Here is a 15,329-nt window from a genome sequence, read left to right on the forward strand (position 1 = left end):
GTTGGACCGCAGACTGAAGAAAAAGCAGCCAACAAGTGCTCAGCATATGTGGGAACTCCTTCAAGACTGTTGGAAAAGCTTTCCTCATGAAGCTGGTTGAGAGAATGCAAAGAGTGTGCAACACTGTCATCAAGGCAAACGGTGGCTACTTTGAAGAATCTCAAATATAAAATACATTTTGATATGCTTAACACTTTTTTGGTTACTACATGATTCCATATGTGTTATTTCATAGTTTTTATGTCTTCATTATTATTCTACAATGTAGAAAATTGTAAAAATATAATAAAAACCCTTGCATTAGTAGGTGTGCACAAACTTTTGACTGATACTATATTCATTGCTGTTGTCAAGGAAACAATAGTAGTACACACCCCCACGCACCCATTTCAGGATTTGAACCGGCAGCCAATTGGTTGCTGTACGCCAGTCCATTGCTGGGCCTCAACCATACTGCCACAGAAACTCTAGCTCCACTACTGTGATGTTACTGACTAATGTAACGTTAATGACTCTAACTTCACTGACGATACCATAACGTCACTGACTAACGGCGCTCGTAACGGCGCTCCTACCTGTATGCCTATGGAGGAAAGCTTCCTCCGGGGCACGATGTCCACGAGGGGCTCCTCTGCCATCAGGTTCCCCCTGTTGGTGCCCGTCGTCTTCAAGGGTTCACGCTGGGAGTCGTTGGTGTCAGTCCCGGTGGTGGTGTGGTGGACGGTGGTGGTGGTGAGGGGTTCCCGGGGGGTGGCGATGGGGACGGGGATGGGCCAAGGGATACCCCGAGCCAAGCTGTTGGCGCGCGTGCTGTCGAGGCTGTCGGAGGAGTTGCTGTGGGCTTGGCTGGACTGACTGGTAATGGTCTTGCTGCGGCGATCACGCTCAGACTGGTGGTCCAGGTAGGTGTCCTGGGCTGACTCAGTGCTGCTCTGCACCGTCACAGAGATGTAGGGCTTGGAAGTGGTGCGGGGTGGCACGGGCGGTGGCGCAGGCTTCTTACAGGTGGTGATGCATGTGGAGACTGGAGGAGAGGGGGAAAGAGAGAGAGAGAGTGAGAGAGAGAGAGAAAGCAAAAGAACATGAGAGAGATTCCTATAGAGTATGTAGTGTGGACACCAATTTTGAAGGTTCCAAACTTCTTCAATATAAGAATGATGGAGGTCACTGTGTTGTTGGGGACCATTAATTTTACTGAAGTGTTTTGGTTCCCTTCCCCATATCTGTGCCTCGACACAATCCTGTCTTGGAGCTCTACGGAATAATTCCTTCATGGCTTGGTTTTTGCTCTGACATGCACTGTCAACTGTGGGACCTTATATAGACAGGTGTTTGCCTTTCCAAATCATGTCCAATTAATTGAATTTACCACAGGTGGACTCCAATCAAGTTGTCGAAATATCTCAAGGATGATCAATGGATCCAGGATGCACCTGAGCTAAATTTCATATCTCATAGCAAAGGGTCTGAATACTTTGTAAATAAGCTATTTCTGTTTTGTATTTTTAAAAACGTCTAAAAATGTGTTTCCATTGTATAAGATAATCTAATTGAGTGACTGCTGATGCACAACCAACTTTCGAAATTGCACATTGCATATTCTATTATTCTAATTCTCAACAGTAAGTTGAGACCCTGACTGAGTTCCACCCTCCACCCCTCCCAGCTGCCCACCCCTGGTCTAATGCATTCAGTGATGAATATCACACATTGTGTACAATATATATATATTTTTGCTCTTCCCAGACAGGGGTCAGGTGTGAAACTAATCCAAAATAGCGCAGTCAATCACCATGCAGGACAAAGTGTCAAAGTGGCACTGTTGCCTTTTGATCACCCCACGTCAAGTCTTCCTCATGAAATAAGAGTGGGATGAGTGCACTTCACAAAAATTCAGTGGTTGCTGTGGGATGTTTACAATAGATATATACAATGGAAACCTTACTTGACACCTAATGGAGGCTGTATCTGAAACCATCTATAGACTTGATAGGGCAGAGAGGGGCAACCAGGATCTCAAACTCAAGTGGTGGTCAGGAATGTCATTGTAAACAATCCGAGTCAACTGACGACAGTTAGCCTGGTCCCCTAATGACCAATCAGTGCCAAAACAGCATTCAAATCTAGGACTGGAGAAGTGACTTCTCAAATTATAGGCCAGGTGACAGGCAACCACATTGACTCAAAATTATCCTCAAATAATGTCATACAATTTTAGTCTAGCATCATGCTACAGACGAGTCTGAATGGATCTATTTTGAATGTTTAAAAATCAGCATAGCTGCCTTTGACAGAGGACATCTGCCTCACCAAAACACCAACGTTTACTGTAGCCCAAATAATGGCTTTGACACAACTTTGCTTCCTTGTTTTCCACTCCTTATGGAGGGGATACGTAGCAGGCTTCTAGAGGAGGGTTAGTAAGGACATAGGCTTAGTGGGGGAGCTAGCATTTCTGGAGCTTGGAGTGGGTTTGGCAAAGGTCTGACTGAATGTGCCAAAGGAAAAATGTTCACATGAATATAACCAATGCGCATGCTGACATCACCGCCGCACAAGACAATGGATTTTGTCTGAGGACACTTTGCTTTGGTGTGTCCTAAGACGGCTCTGGACGTGTGTCAAGTTGTCCAGTCTCGAATTACTATATTTTAATACTTTTTGAAAGTGAAGATGAATTTAGCCTGGTGTAATTCTATCTGCCCAGAGATATTTATTATATCAAAAGTGAGTTGAACATCCTCAATGACAGGCAGTTGCAGCTGTAGGCTAGATGTAGCCTGTAACAAGCATTGGCATGACATGGCACAGTCACTTTTTGGACATCGAAGTCAACATGTGATCACCTACAAAGCTAAATAGTTAATAGCCATTATCTTTTTCTAGCATATTCCCTGAGGTGTATTTCCAAATGTTTCACCCTTAGCCTAAAGGAAACGTGTACGACTATGACAGCTTTTTTTAGAATTAACATTGCTATGTTAGTAATATCTCCCTATGGCTGTAAATCTCAGCTACTTGAGAGAGGCTTTTTGAACCCTACGAGCAACATAAACACGTGAGGGAGCTTGAAAGAAAACACTCAAAACAAAAGATCTGTTGTGCGGCTTGATCCACAGACTTATAGCTTTATAGGACTTATAGCCTTTGTGTGTGTCGCGGCCTCACCAAATGATATGCTCACATGAGCTCACTCTCATTTCACTGCAAAGCAGCAAGCTAATGTTTACACTGCCTCTCGTTGCTCTGTCAAAGTGCAGACTACAACCTCGGTAAGGTTTGTCTCAAAGTGAAACTAGTCTGCAGCATTTAGAAACTTTAAGCCATTGTATAACTCTAAAACTACAGGCAATGAATTCATAGTTTTAAGTCTTACTAAACAACTACAAACTACAACAGGAGGACAGTATCATATCTTTCAGATATTGGTTATCGTCTCGTATTGTCTCAAAGGTTATAATCGTCTCATCCTTATCTCACAGTGAGATACATTTACTGTGAGAAGAGTAGGAAAGATCATAAGGCACACCGCTAAAAGAGTGGGTGGAGCAAAAAAAATGCATTGCACAAATAGTGTGTGAATCCCTATTACAAGTCCAAGAGCAAGATGGGGAATGCAACAACAATACACAGAATGTTAGAAATAGATAGGTATCACATTGGCAATGAACACACCAGCATGACGGGTTGAACCCTGAATGAAGGATGCTCTTCGGAAATCTCTGGCCTTCACTATTCCATCACTATGAGGAACAACAACACTATACCCAGTTGCTCCTATCTCTTCTCATACTTTACACGTTGCCTCACCTCACACATATCTGGTTCAAATAGGGCAGCAACAACATTCATTCCCCACAACAGTAGAGCATTATAGCCGTACAACAACAACAACAGTACATAGCTTGTGTAAGGATGAGAATAAGTTCATCTTTCCAATGTAGTCATCCATCTCCTCATTGACATACCATTGACACCATATCCAGTAACTACCTGGCTATACGGCCCCAGGAAAGATTCCTCACGCTCTGCCCGCCCCATAAATCACTCACACTAGTCTATGACCATAGATTGCCTTACAGCAAGGCCAACTGCTTTGGGAGAAAATAAAGGATAATTTTCTAAAAATAATCAGAAGGCAACACATGCTGTGGAGATGTACTGCCATGTCAACTGCTGTGAGTGGTTGGTTCCTTTGTGTTAGTTAGGTAGTGTGTCATATTGTTCTGTTGGTCAAACTTGATATTGCAAAGACCCTGTACCAGAGTAAATACCTGGGTTATAAATTATAAAAATGTATTTCAACAGGTAAGCACCATACGGCTGGTGCAAGACAATTACGTAAGATTGTGTATGACATAAATAATCTTGTAAATAATCTTGGAAAAAGTGTTTCCCTGCTGTTTAATGCTATACAGTACCAGACATATACTATATTCCATAGTTTATAACAGACAGCCATGTCAGAGGAAGATGGTACTGATAGTGGGACCAGTGACCACTGCCACCCCGAATAACAGAGATGTTCCTGGGGCTGGAAGGGTTTGCTGTCGTAATGGCAGCTATGTGACATGCTGGCTCTGCTCCAGATTCCATTCTGCAGTGTGTGTGTGTGCGTGTGCGAGGGTGACAGGATTTGGATGCCTTCCCTGCCCTATGGGTTCCAAGTGTCATAGCACGCTTGCATCAATCTAAACAGAATTTACCCTTGGGTGGAAAACCCATAAAATCAGCTTTTCTTACAACTGGAAAATCATAAATTACCTCCTCTTCTCAGATTACATAGGACTAGGACATCATTTATTTTGGGCTAGAGGGTTATTGAGGTCCTACAGTATTTGGGTTAGCTGGCTATAACCTATATTATCTTCAGAAACTATTCACACCTATTGACTTTTTCCACATTTTGTGTTACAAATGAATTTAATTGTCATATTTTATCAATAATCTACACTAAAAAGTGACATTTTTGCAAATACAGAAATACATATCATTTACATAAGTATTCAACCCCCTGAGCTGTGAATCTTTCTGGGTAAATCTACATAATATATGTTTATTATTTTCAAATAAAAAATAAAATAAAAAAGACAGCGATACAAACATTGACATTCATTGTACTGTTGAATGGGATGGCCAATTTAGAGGACAAAACAAAACTTAAGTCATACATACACAAAATAAAACTAAATCCTATTAGGCGGTACATGTATAAGAAGACAGCATATAGTCATTACAAGCAGTGTAGTTAAGCCAAAAATAAATATTGAGTGGAGTACAGCACAGAGTAGGAGCAGATCATCAACCCAGTTATGAAGCGGGACTAGACCATTTATCCAGTATCGGCTGCCATATTTTGATCAAATACCTTCTCTGCGTCAAGAGCAATTACCACTGCCTCAACTTTATGATCATGATACATTACGTTGAAAAGGCGTTTCAAATTGTAGTATATACAGTGGGGCAAAAAAGTATTTAGTCATCATAGGTACACTTCAACTATGACAGACAAAATTAGAAAAAAAATCCAGAAAATCACATTGTAGGATTTATTTGCAAATTATGGTGGAAAATAAGTATTTGGTCAATAACAAAAGTTTATCTCAATACTTTGTTGGCAATGACAGAGGTCAAACGTTTTCTGTAAGTCTTCACAAGGTTTTCACACACTGTTGCTGGTATTTTGGCCCATTCCTCCATGCAGATCTCATCTAGAGCTGTGATGTTTTGGGGCTGTTGCTGGGCAACACGGACTTTCAACTCCCTCCAAAGATTTTCTATGGGGTTGAGATCTGGAGACTGGCTAGGCCTCTCCAGGACCTTGAAATGCTTCTTACGAAGCCACTCCTTTGTTGCCCGGGCAGTGTGTTTGGGATCATTGTCATGCTGAAAGACCTAGCAACGTGTCATCTTCAATGCCCTTGCTGATGGAAGGAGGTTTTCACTCAAAATCTCACGATACATGGCCCCATTCATTCTTTCCTTTCCTCCGCGACCGGGAGGTCCGTGGGGCGACGCACAATTGGCCTAGCGTCGTCCGGGTTAGGGACGGTTTGGCCGGTAGGGAATTCCTTGTCTCATCGCGCACCAGCGACTCCTGTGGCGGGCCGGGCGCAGTGCGCGCTAACCAAGGTTGCCAGGTGCACGGTGTTTCCTCCGACACATTGGTGCGGCTGGCCTCCGGGTTGGATGGCGCTGTGTTAAGAAGCAGTGCGGCTTGGTTGGGTTGTGTATCGGAGGACGCATGACTTTCAACCTTCGTCTCGGGAGTTATAGCGATGAGACAAGATAGTAGTTACTAAACAATTGGATACCACGAAATTGGGGAGAAAAAGGGGTAAAATAAAAATATATATATAAATAAATAAATAAATAAATAAATAGAACCATTCTGACAAAGTGAAGTAGGCCAAAAGATCTCAAAAAGCAAGACATCATGCCGTGATCCAAAGAAATTCAGGAACCGATGAGAAACAAAGTAATTGGCATCAGTCTGGAAAGGGTTACAAGGCCATCAAGCCATCATTGAAAATAAGAATTTGTTCTTAACTGACTTGCCTAGTTAAATAAAGGTAATATATATATATTTTTTTTTATTTTTAAAACCATGGTGAGAGCCATTATCCACAAATGGAGAACATTTTGAACAGTGGTGAACCTTCCCAGGAATGGCTGTCCTACCAAAATTACCCCAAGAGCGCAGCGACGACTCATCCAAGAGGTCACAAAAGAACCCACAACAACATCTAAAGAACTGCAGACCTCACTTGCCTCAGTTAAGGTCCGTGTTCATGACTCAACCATAAGTAAGAGACTTGGCAAAAATGGCATCCATGGCAGAGTTCCAAGGCAAAAACCACTGCTGACCAAAAAGAACATAAAGGCTCGTCTCACTTTTGGCAAAAAACATCTTGATGATCCCCAAGACTTTTGTGAAAATATTCTGTGGACTGACGAGACAACACAGCATTTCAGAAAAAGAACATCATACCAACAGTCAAATATGGTGGTGGTAGTGTGATGGTCTGGGGCTGCTTTGCTGCTTTAGGATCTGGACGATTTGCTGTGATTGATGGAACTGTGAATTCTGCTCTATACCAATAAACCCTGAAGCAGAATGTCCGGCCATCTGTTCGTGAACTCAAGCTGAAGAGCATTTGGGTTCTGCAGCAGGACAATGATCCAAAACACACCAGCAAGTCCACCTCTGAATGGCTTAAAAAAACTTAATGAAGGTTTTGGAGTGGCCTAATCGAAGTCCGGACTTGAATCTGATTGAGATACTGTGGTGTGACCTTAAAAAGGCGGTTCATGCTCAAATGCTCCAATGTGGCTGAATTAAAACAATTCTGCAAAGAAGATTGGGCCAAAATTCCTCCACAGCGATGTGAAAGACTCATTGCCAGTTATCGCAAACGCTTGATTGCAGTTGTTGCTGCTGAGGGTTGCACAACCAGTTATTAGGTTTAGGGGGCAATTACTTTTTCACATAGGGCCATGAAGTTTCGGATAGCTTTTTCCCTTAATAAATAAAAACTGCATTTTGTGTTTACTTGGGTTATCTTTGTGTAATATTGAAATTTGTTTGATGATCTGAAACATTTAAGTGTGACAAATGTGCAAAAAAATAAGAAATCAGGAAGGGGGCAAATACTTTTTGACAGCACTGTAAGTCCCAATTTCTGATCTTCTGATCGAAAATACATTGGCAGGAAATTCAAACACATTCCTGGCCTGTATTTCGCCACTTAGCCGGTTGACACAACCGTTCTGTATCCTCAGCGAGGGAGCTTGCTTGACAAGAACAGATCGGCCAATTTTGGGTTGTCAAACGTACGTGTTGATCCCTCAACTGTTACCTTAAACCGGGCCGGGAAGAGGAATCCATATCGGATGTTGGCCGCCCTGCATTTCTTGCGTAACTCATCATACTCGTCGACGACTCCTCAACTCCAAAGTAAGATCTGGGTAGAAAGACACCCTCGCTCCGTTGTAGTTAAAGGGGAAATTTTGACTAGTCAGCTTGAGGATGTGATCCCTGGTCTGGGGATTGTGCAGCTGTGCAATGAATGGCATTGGTGGTGCGCCCTTGGCCAGCTTCGTTGCCTGTGATCTGTGTGTGCGGTCGATCTGGATGGCTGTTTTGAAGTGTTCACTCCCCAGCAATGCCGGTATCAGCCCTGAGACAAATTCAGTGGGTTTCCCTTTCTCAGTGTCCTCCTGGATCCCAAATTTCAGATGTTCTGGTGTCTTTGTCCTGTAGCCTGGCCTCGTGATCTACTGTCGTCTGCTCAACCTCATGCACCCTGCCCTTAGTTGCCTTCACAGTTTCAGTCAAAGTCCCAATAATCTTTTAGATATCAGCCAACCTTGTGTCCACCTTTTTGCTTAGTAAGTTTATAGCAGCCAGTAGGTCACTTTGAGTAGGTTCTGAGGGGAACTCTTGGGAGCTAGCATCTTCAGCTAACTCCTCGTGGGTCGGCGATGTTGAAATTGGTTCGTTGTCTATCTCGTTTAGCGCCCCCTTTTTTGCTGCCTTTTCCCTTTGTCATACTGCTAGACAATGTTTGAAGTTATAGGTTGTGAAAGGTTAAGCAAAGCACGTCTACTCCATAGCACGCTCTCTAGCGCCCCCCAGGTATATCTCAAAGAGTTTTGCACACCTGGATTGTACAATATTTGCACATTATTATTCTTCAAACTCTGTGAATGTTGGTTGTTGATCATTGCTAGACAGCCATTTTCAAGTCTTGCCATGGATTTAAACAGATTTAAGTCAAAACTGTAACTAGGCCACTAAGGAACATTCAATGTCGTCTTGGTAAGCAACTGCAGTGTTCCTTTGGCCTTGTGTTTTAGGTTATTGTCCTGCTAAAAGGTTAATTAATCTCCCAGTGTCTGGTGGAAAGCAGACTGAACCAGATTTTTCTCTAGGATTTTGCCTGTGTTTAGCTCAATTCTGTTCCTTTTTATAATAAAAAAACAACTTCCTAGTCCTTGCCGATGACAAGTATTCCCATAACATGATGCAGCCACCACTATGCTTGAAAATATGAAGAATGGTACTCAGTGATGTGTTGTCGGATTTGCCCCAAACTTTTTATTCAGGAAATAAAGTCAATTTCTTTGCCACATTTTTTGCAGTTTTACTTTATTTTAAACCTGAACAGGATTCCTTCTTGTCACTTTGTCATTTAGGTTTGTATTGTGGAGTAACTCCAAAGTAGTTTTTCCTCAGTTTTTTCCTATCACAGCCATTAAACTCTAACTATTTTAAAGTCACGATTGGCCTTGTGTGAAATCCCTGAATGGTTTCCTTCCTCTCCGGCAACTGAGTTAGGAACAACTCCTGTATCTTTGTAGTGATTGGGTGTATTTATACACCATCAAAAGTGTAATTAATAAGTTCGCATTGATCAAAGGGATATTCAATGTCTGCTTGTTTAATTTTTACCAATCTACCAATAGGTGATCTTCTTTGCGATGAATTGGAAACCTCCCTAGTCTTTGTCATTGAATCTGTGTTTGAAATTCACTGTTCAGCTGAGGGACCTTACAGATAATCGTATGAGTGGGGTGCAGAGATGAAGTAGTCATTCAAAAATCATGTTTAACACTTATTGCACACACAGTGAGTCCATTAAACTTCTTACGTGACTTGTTAAGAAATATTTACTTCTGAATTTATTTAGGCTTGCCATAACAAAGGGGTTGAATATATTGACGTTTCAACTTGTCAATTTTAATTACAATTTCTAAAAACATAATTCCACTTTCACATTATGGGGCATTATGTGCAGGCCAGAAACAAAACATCTACATTTATTCTATTTTTAATTCAGGATGTAACACAATAAAATGTGGAAAAAGGTAAGGGGTGTGAATACTTTCTGAAGGCAATGTACATCAGGCTAGCTCAGGATACAGGAGAGTGAAAACATTTAAAGAAGGCAAAAACATGCATCTCAATAGTTTAAAGTAGATTCCTTTAAATGTCTTCTCTGGGCCATTTGCACCTGCCATTAAAGAAATGGACTGGTGAAGGCATCCTCCCATATTGCTTTCCCCTAGCCTGATATCTTCAGATTAGTCAAGATGAAGGAAAGGAAGCCACTGAAATTAAACCATCTTTTGGCATTTGTTTTATTAGTCCATTTTTGATGTAGTCCCAAAATATTTTGCATGTCAGCAAAGTTTTCAAGATATTTAACTTTCAAAGATAGTTTTAGGGTGGAATTTTCCTTTAAATGCCAATTAAATGTGAGATCTAATATGGATAGCGGAAGAGAGTGCAGGTCTCCGGAGTAAATTTCCCTCCAAATTCTGTCTGTTACGCCTAATCACTTACATACAACATAGTCAGCCCAGTGTGTGATGACTGCGATAATGCAACTAATCCTTCCACCAGTAATGTACAGAATTGTGATGCTGACAAAGCTCGCATTCAGAACCCATCTGCAAAACAGTTTAAGGCTTTGCAAACAGTCAATCTAAATACCTTTCCTGACTTAATGAAGCTCATTCTGTACTCATTGCTGGCTGCCATCCCCGAAGTGCAATTATATTAAATAAGAGCAGCTGTTCTGACTTAACCAGAAGTTATGCAACAACCCGGAGCTTTGTTCAAAATGTTTACTCTGTGGAATGTGAAAGGAGCCAACGGTCTGGTCTTATCCTGCCCTCTGGACATTGGTCTAGCTGTCCACTTGTGAGACTAGTTCATGAGTTTTTTGGAGGTGTAAACAATGCTGCATAATGGACAGACGCTAACCCAACCATGTGGCACCTTAAACTGTCCAACTGCAAGGCAACCTCCTGATGCAAACTAAGCAGGATAGTTGTCATGACAAGTCATTGTACGTGTCTGTTTACAAATTACTTACTGTTTAGCTGAGAACCTGAAACTTTCACACTGATGCAAAGGCAAGGACTTCATTACATAATGAACAAAATGTCAGGTAATAAGCACATATGACAATGAACCGCAGATACCCCAGCAACACTAATGACAAAACAGTGTACTAAAACAAATATTCAGCATCTATCACTTAATCTCTCCCCCACTAGATCTCGCTCCCAAGAAGAACTGGCGATGCAAAAAAAAAAATGAGATGATTACAGGCCCATTGGCAGTATGGCTGTTGCGGTGACTTTCTTACCGCCACACCGGCGGTCACGAGTCATAAAGGCAGTCAAATTCCACATGACCGTTTAGTCACGGTAATTAGGCTTCTCCAAGCTCTGATGCTGCTGCTGTTCATTAGTAGCCTACCAAACTTGATAACTGCCTGGTATTCAGCCCTCTATTGTCCCTCTAATCAATATGACAGCAATGCAAATGTAATGGTGAATCTTTATGAGAGCCGTGAGCTCATGTTGCACAACATTTCTATAGGCTATGAAATTGCAGGAGAAAATAGAGTGATGGCCACTAATAAAAAGACGAGGATCACATCAGCTTTCTATAGGCTAGTCCAACTATATATTTTTAATCAACTTTCCTAATATTAAGCACATTGCTTATATTTATAACAGGAGTATAGCCTACCTGGCTGGCATGAAAATAAACCACAGGGAAAAGCGTCCTCCATTCACTATTTAAGTGAATAGATTACATGTATTTTTCCCTGTTGCCCGTTAGGATACAGGTGCAGGATAATGGTCCATTCTAAATCAAAACAAATGTCACAAATATTATTTAGTATATGTAAAGACAAGATTAAATCAAGAATAGTCTAATGGATGACAATATTATTGTGAATTATACAGTATATTATCACTTGTGAATGATGCCCAGCATAAGAAACAATGCCTTTTTTTGCGACTTTTTCAAATCACAGTTGCACACCTTATGTAGCCTAGCCCATGGGCCTATATTTTTAATAAGGTTTGTACCCCAACCAAAGTGGCCAAATAACTTAATAAAATTAAGCACATTAATCCGCTTTACAAGTGGTGCAGAGCCTAACTGGCATATACAGTGGGGCAAAAAAGTATTTAGTCAGCCACCAATTGTGCAAGTTGTCCCACTTAAAAAGATGAGAGAGGCCTGTAATTTTCATCACTTCAACTATGACAGACAAAATGAGAAAAATCCAGAAAATCACATTGTAGGATTTTTAATGAATTTATTTGCAAATTATGGTGGAAAATAAGGATTTGGTCACCTACAAACAAGCAAGATTTCTGGCTCTCACAGACCTGTAACTTCTTCTTTAAGAGGCTCCTCTGTCCTCCACTCGTTACCTGTATTAATGGCACCTGTTTGAACTTGTTATCAGTATAAAAGACACCTGTCCACAACCTCAAACAGTCACACTCCAAACTCCACTATGGCCAAGACCAAAGAGCTGTCAAAGGACACCAGAAACAAAATTGTAGACCTGCTGGGAAGACTGAATCTGCAATAGGTAAGCAGCTTGGTTTGAAGAAATCATCTATGGGAGCAATAATTAGGAAATGGAAGACATACAAGACCACTGATAATCTCCCTCGATCTGGGGCTCCACGCAAGATTTCACCCCGTGGGGTCAAAATGATCACAAGAACCACACGGGGGGACCTAGTGAATGACCTGCAGAGAGCTGGGACCAAAGTAATACACTACGCCGCCAGGGACTCAAATCCTGCAGTGCCAGACGTGTCCCCCTGCTTAAGCCAGTACATGTCCAGGCCCGTCTGAAGTTTGCTAGAGAGCATTTGGATGATCCAGAAGAAGATTGGGAGAATGTCATATGGTCAGATGAAACCAAAATATAACTTTTTGGTAAAAACTCAACTCGTCGTGTTTGGAGGACAAAGAATGCTGAGTTGCATCCAAAGAACACCATACCTACTGTGAAGCATGGGGGTGGAAACATCATGCTTTGGGGCCTATTTTTCTGCAAAGGGACAGGACGACTGATCCGTGTAAAGGAAAGAATGAATGGGGCCATGCATCGTGAGATTTTGAGTGAAAACCTCCTTCCATCAGCAAGGGCATTGAAGATGAAACGTGACAATGATCCCAAACACACCACCCGGGCAATGAAGGAGTGGCTTGGTAAGAAGCATTTCAAGGTCCTGGAGTGGCCTAGCCAGTCTCCAGATCTCAACCCCATAGAAAATCTTTGGAGGGAGTTGAAAGTCCGTTTTGCCCAGCAACAGCCCCAAAACATCACTGCTCTAGAGGAGATCTGCATGGAGGAATGGGCCAAAATACCAGCAACAGTGTGTGAAAACCTTGTGAAGACTTACAGAAAAGGTTTGACCTCTGTCATTGCCAACAAAGGGTATATAACAAAGTATTGAGATCAACTTTTGTTATTGACCAAATACTTATTTTCCACCATCATTTGCAAATAAATTAATAAAAAATCCTACAATGTGATTTTCTGGATTTTTTTTCTCATTTTGTCTGTCATAGTTGAAGTGTACCTATGATGAACATTACATGACACGGTCACCACATTGGTGCAGGCTTCCGGGTTAAGCGGCCATTGTGTCAAGAAGCAGCGCAACTTGGCTGGGTTGTGTTTCGGAGGATGCTGCAATGGTTATAATGGGAGACAGAGTGCTGGTTTCAAGCGCAGGGCACAGCAGGTGTTTATTAGTAAAGGACAACAGGAGGAGGCAGGTTGCTGGGTCCAGGGGCAGGCCGAAGGTCATACACAGAATTCAGGTGATTGGGATCTGGAGAGTGAGTTGCATTCAGGGGATCTATGTGTCTGAAAATGTGAGCTGGAAAGTGAGCTGTGTTCAGGGGATCTATGTGTCTGAAAATGTGAGCTGGAAAGTGAGCTGTGTTCAGGGGATTTATGTGTTTGCGAGAGTGAGCTGGAAAGTGAACTGTGTTCAGGGGATTTATGTGTTTTATGAGTTGGAAGCAGACGTTACAGACGCACGGCTCTTGACCTTCACCTCTCCAGAGTCCATACCGGAGTTGCAGCGATGGGACATGACTAACAACCAATTGGATACCATGAAATTGGGGAGAAAAAGGGGTAAATAAAAAAAATAATGCACATTTATAATAAAAGCATTACCTGCATAATTGCATTTGCAGTCACTTTTGATAATGGTGTTTTCCGCTAATGGAACATTTGCGCTTATAGTCTAGTACCATGTGCGCATTGCTGCGCTTATAATGTGAAGAAGTAGCCTAATAGTTTATCAACATTTTAAGCTAAAGGTTTTGATCTGTTGCATCAGCGACATTGTTTTTTATGCAATGTCGCTGATGCAACAGATCAAAACCTTTAGCTTAAAATGTTGATAAACTATTAGTGGTTGTATTAATTTGGGATCTATCCCATCCCACAACTGTCCCAGACTATGTTTGGAATATTTATTTGTCGTGCAGAATAGAATAGGTTGACTTTTGTACTATGGGGGATAGTAGATTGACATAGACTAGTGTTTTTTCTGTTGGTTAGTCCTACTCATCTTGTTGGCTGACGAAAAGTCAATGTGGACAGTTCTAACAATATATTTAACCTTTTCACACGGACCAACAAACAGGTGTGATCAATCTATAGTGGTCCCTGTTGCCTATGATCAAACCGGTGTGATGAGAACGTTTGATTAGAATGCTTATTTAGAATGTCCATTTTCAATTGACATAACAATAAGCATTTGAGCTGGCAACACTTTTTTTCACAGAAACATTTTACAAAGTCTTTACAAAGTTATAATTAAGTCATGGGTGAGCTCACCATTGATTGAAATAATGAAGTAAAACTCTTTCTAGAAATCGAAAGTATTCTGAAAATGGGTAGTTTGTGCACTGGAATGTTTTTTTTTTCATCAACCAAAGATATTAAAAGGAGACAACATGAGTTTGGTCTGTTTATAGTATGCATGTTGAAGGGGGTGTGTCGTCTACGATCATCCACTTGCCTTCATTCACTTCCGGAAGTTTACCCGAAAGATGAGTGAACCATTCCTTCACCTCATTATAACATCTTTGGTCTGACAGATTACGTGACACCCAGAATGCATTGTATAATGTCAACAAACATGGCGCCACACATAGCTGGCAAATAGATTAGCTCATTATAATCAGTAAAACCTTCAAAAAAGTATTTTACACACATCATAGGTGTCCATTACAATATATGAAATAATCAGAATGCATTATTTGTCACGAGTACTTGTGAATAAAACTGTAAATACATTATGCTACATAAACTCAGCAAAAAAAGAAACGTCCCTTTTTCAGGACCCTGTCTTTCAAAGATAATTCATAAAAATACAAATAACTTCACAGATATTCATTGTAAAGGGTTTAAACACTGTTTCCCATGCTTGTTAAATGAACCATAAACAATTAATGAACATGCACCTGTTGA

At 41.3% G+C, this 15,329-nt stretch overlaps 1 protein-coding gene across 3 annotated transcripts in view; it reads right to left on the bottom strand.

Annotated features, from left to right (window-relative positions):
• The window catches only part of LOC110528483 (disks large-associated protein 4), a 209,842-nt gene that overhangs the window by 24,849 nt on the left and 169,664 nt on the right, over positions 1–15,329 (bottom strand). For all 3 annotated transcript variants that reach the window (XM_036984062.2, XM_036984063.2, XM_090241844.1), the window contains one exon: positions 576–1,024. In XM_036984062.2, the coding sequence (XP_036839957.1) occupies positions 576–1,024 (449 nt within the window). The remainder of the gene's footprint in view (positions 1–575; positions 1,025–15,329) is intronic.

This window comes from Oncorhynchus mykiss, chromosome 7, assembly GCF_057628025.1.
Source record: "Oncorhynchus mykiss isolate SJ-2025 chromosome 7, ASM5762802v1, whole genome shotgun sequence".
Lineage (NCBI taxonomy): Eukaryota > Metazoa > Chordata > Actinopteri > Salmoniformes > Salmonidae > Oncorhynchus > Oncorhynchus mykiss.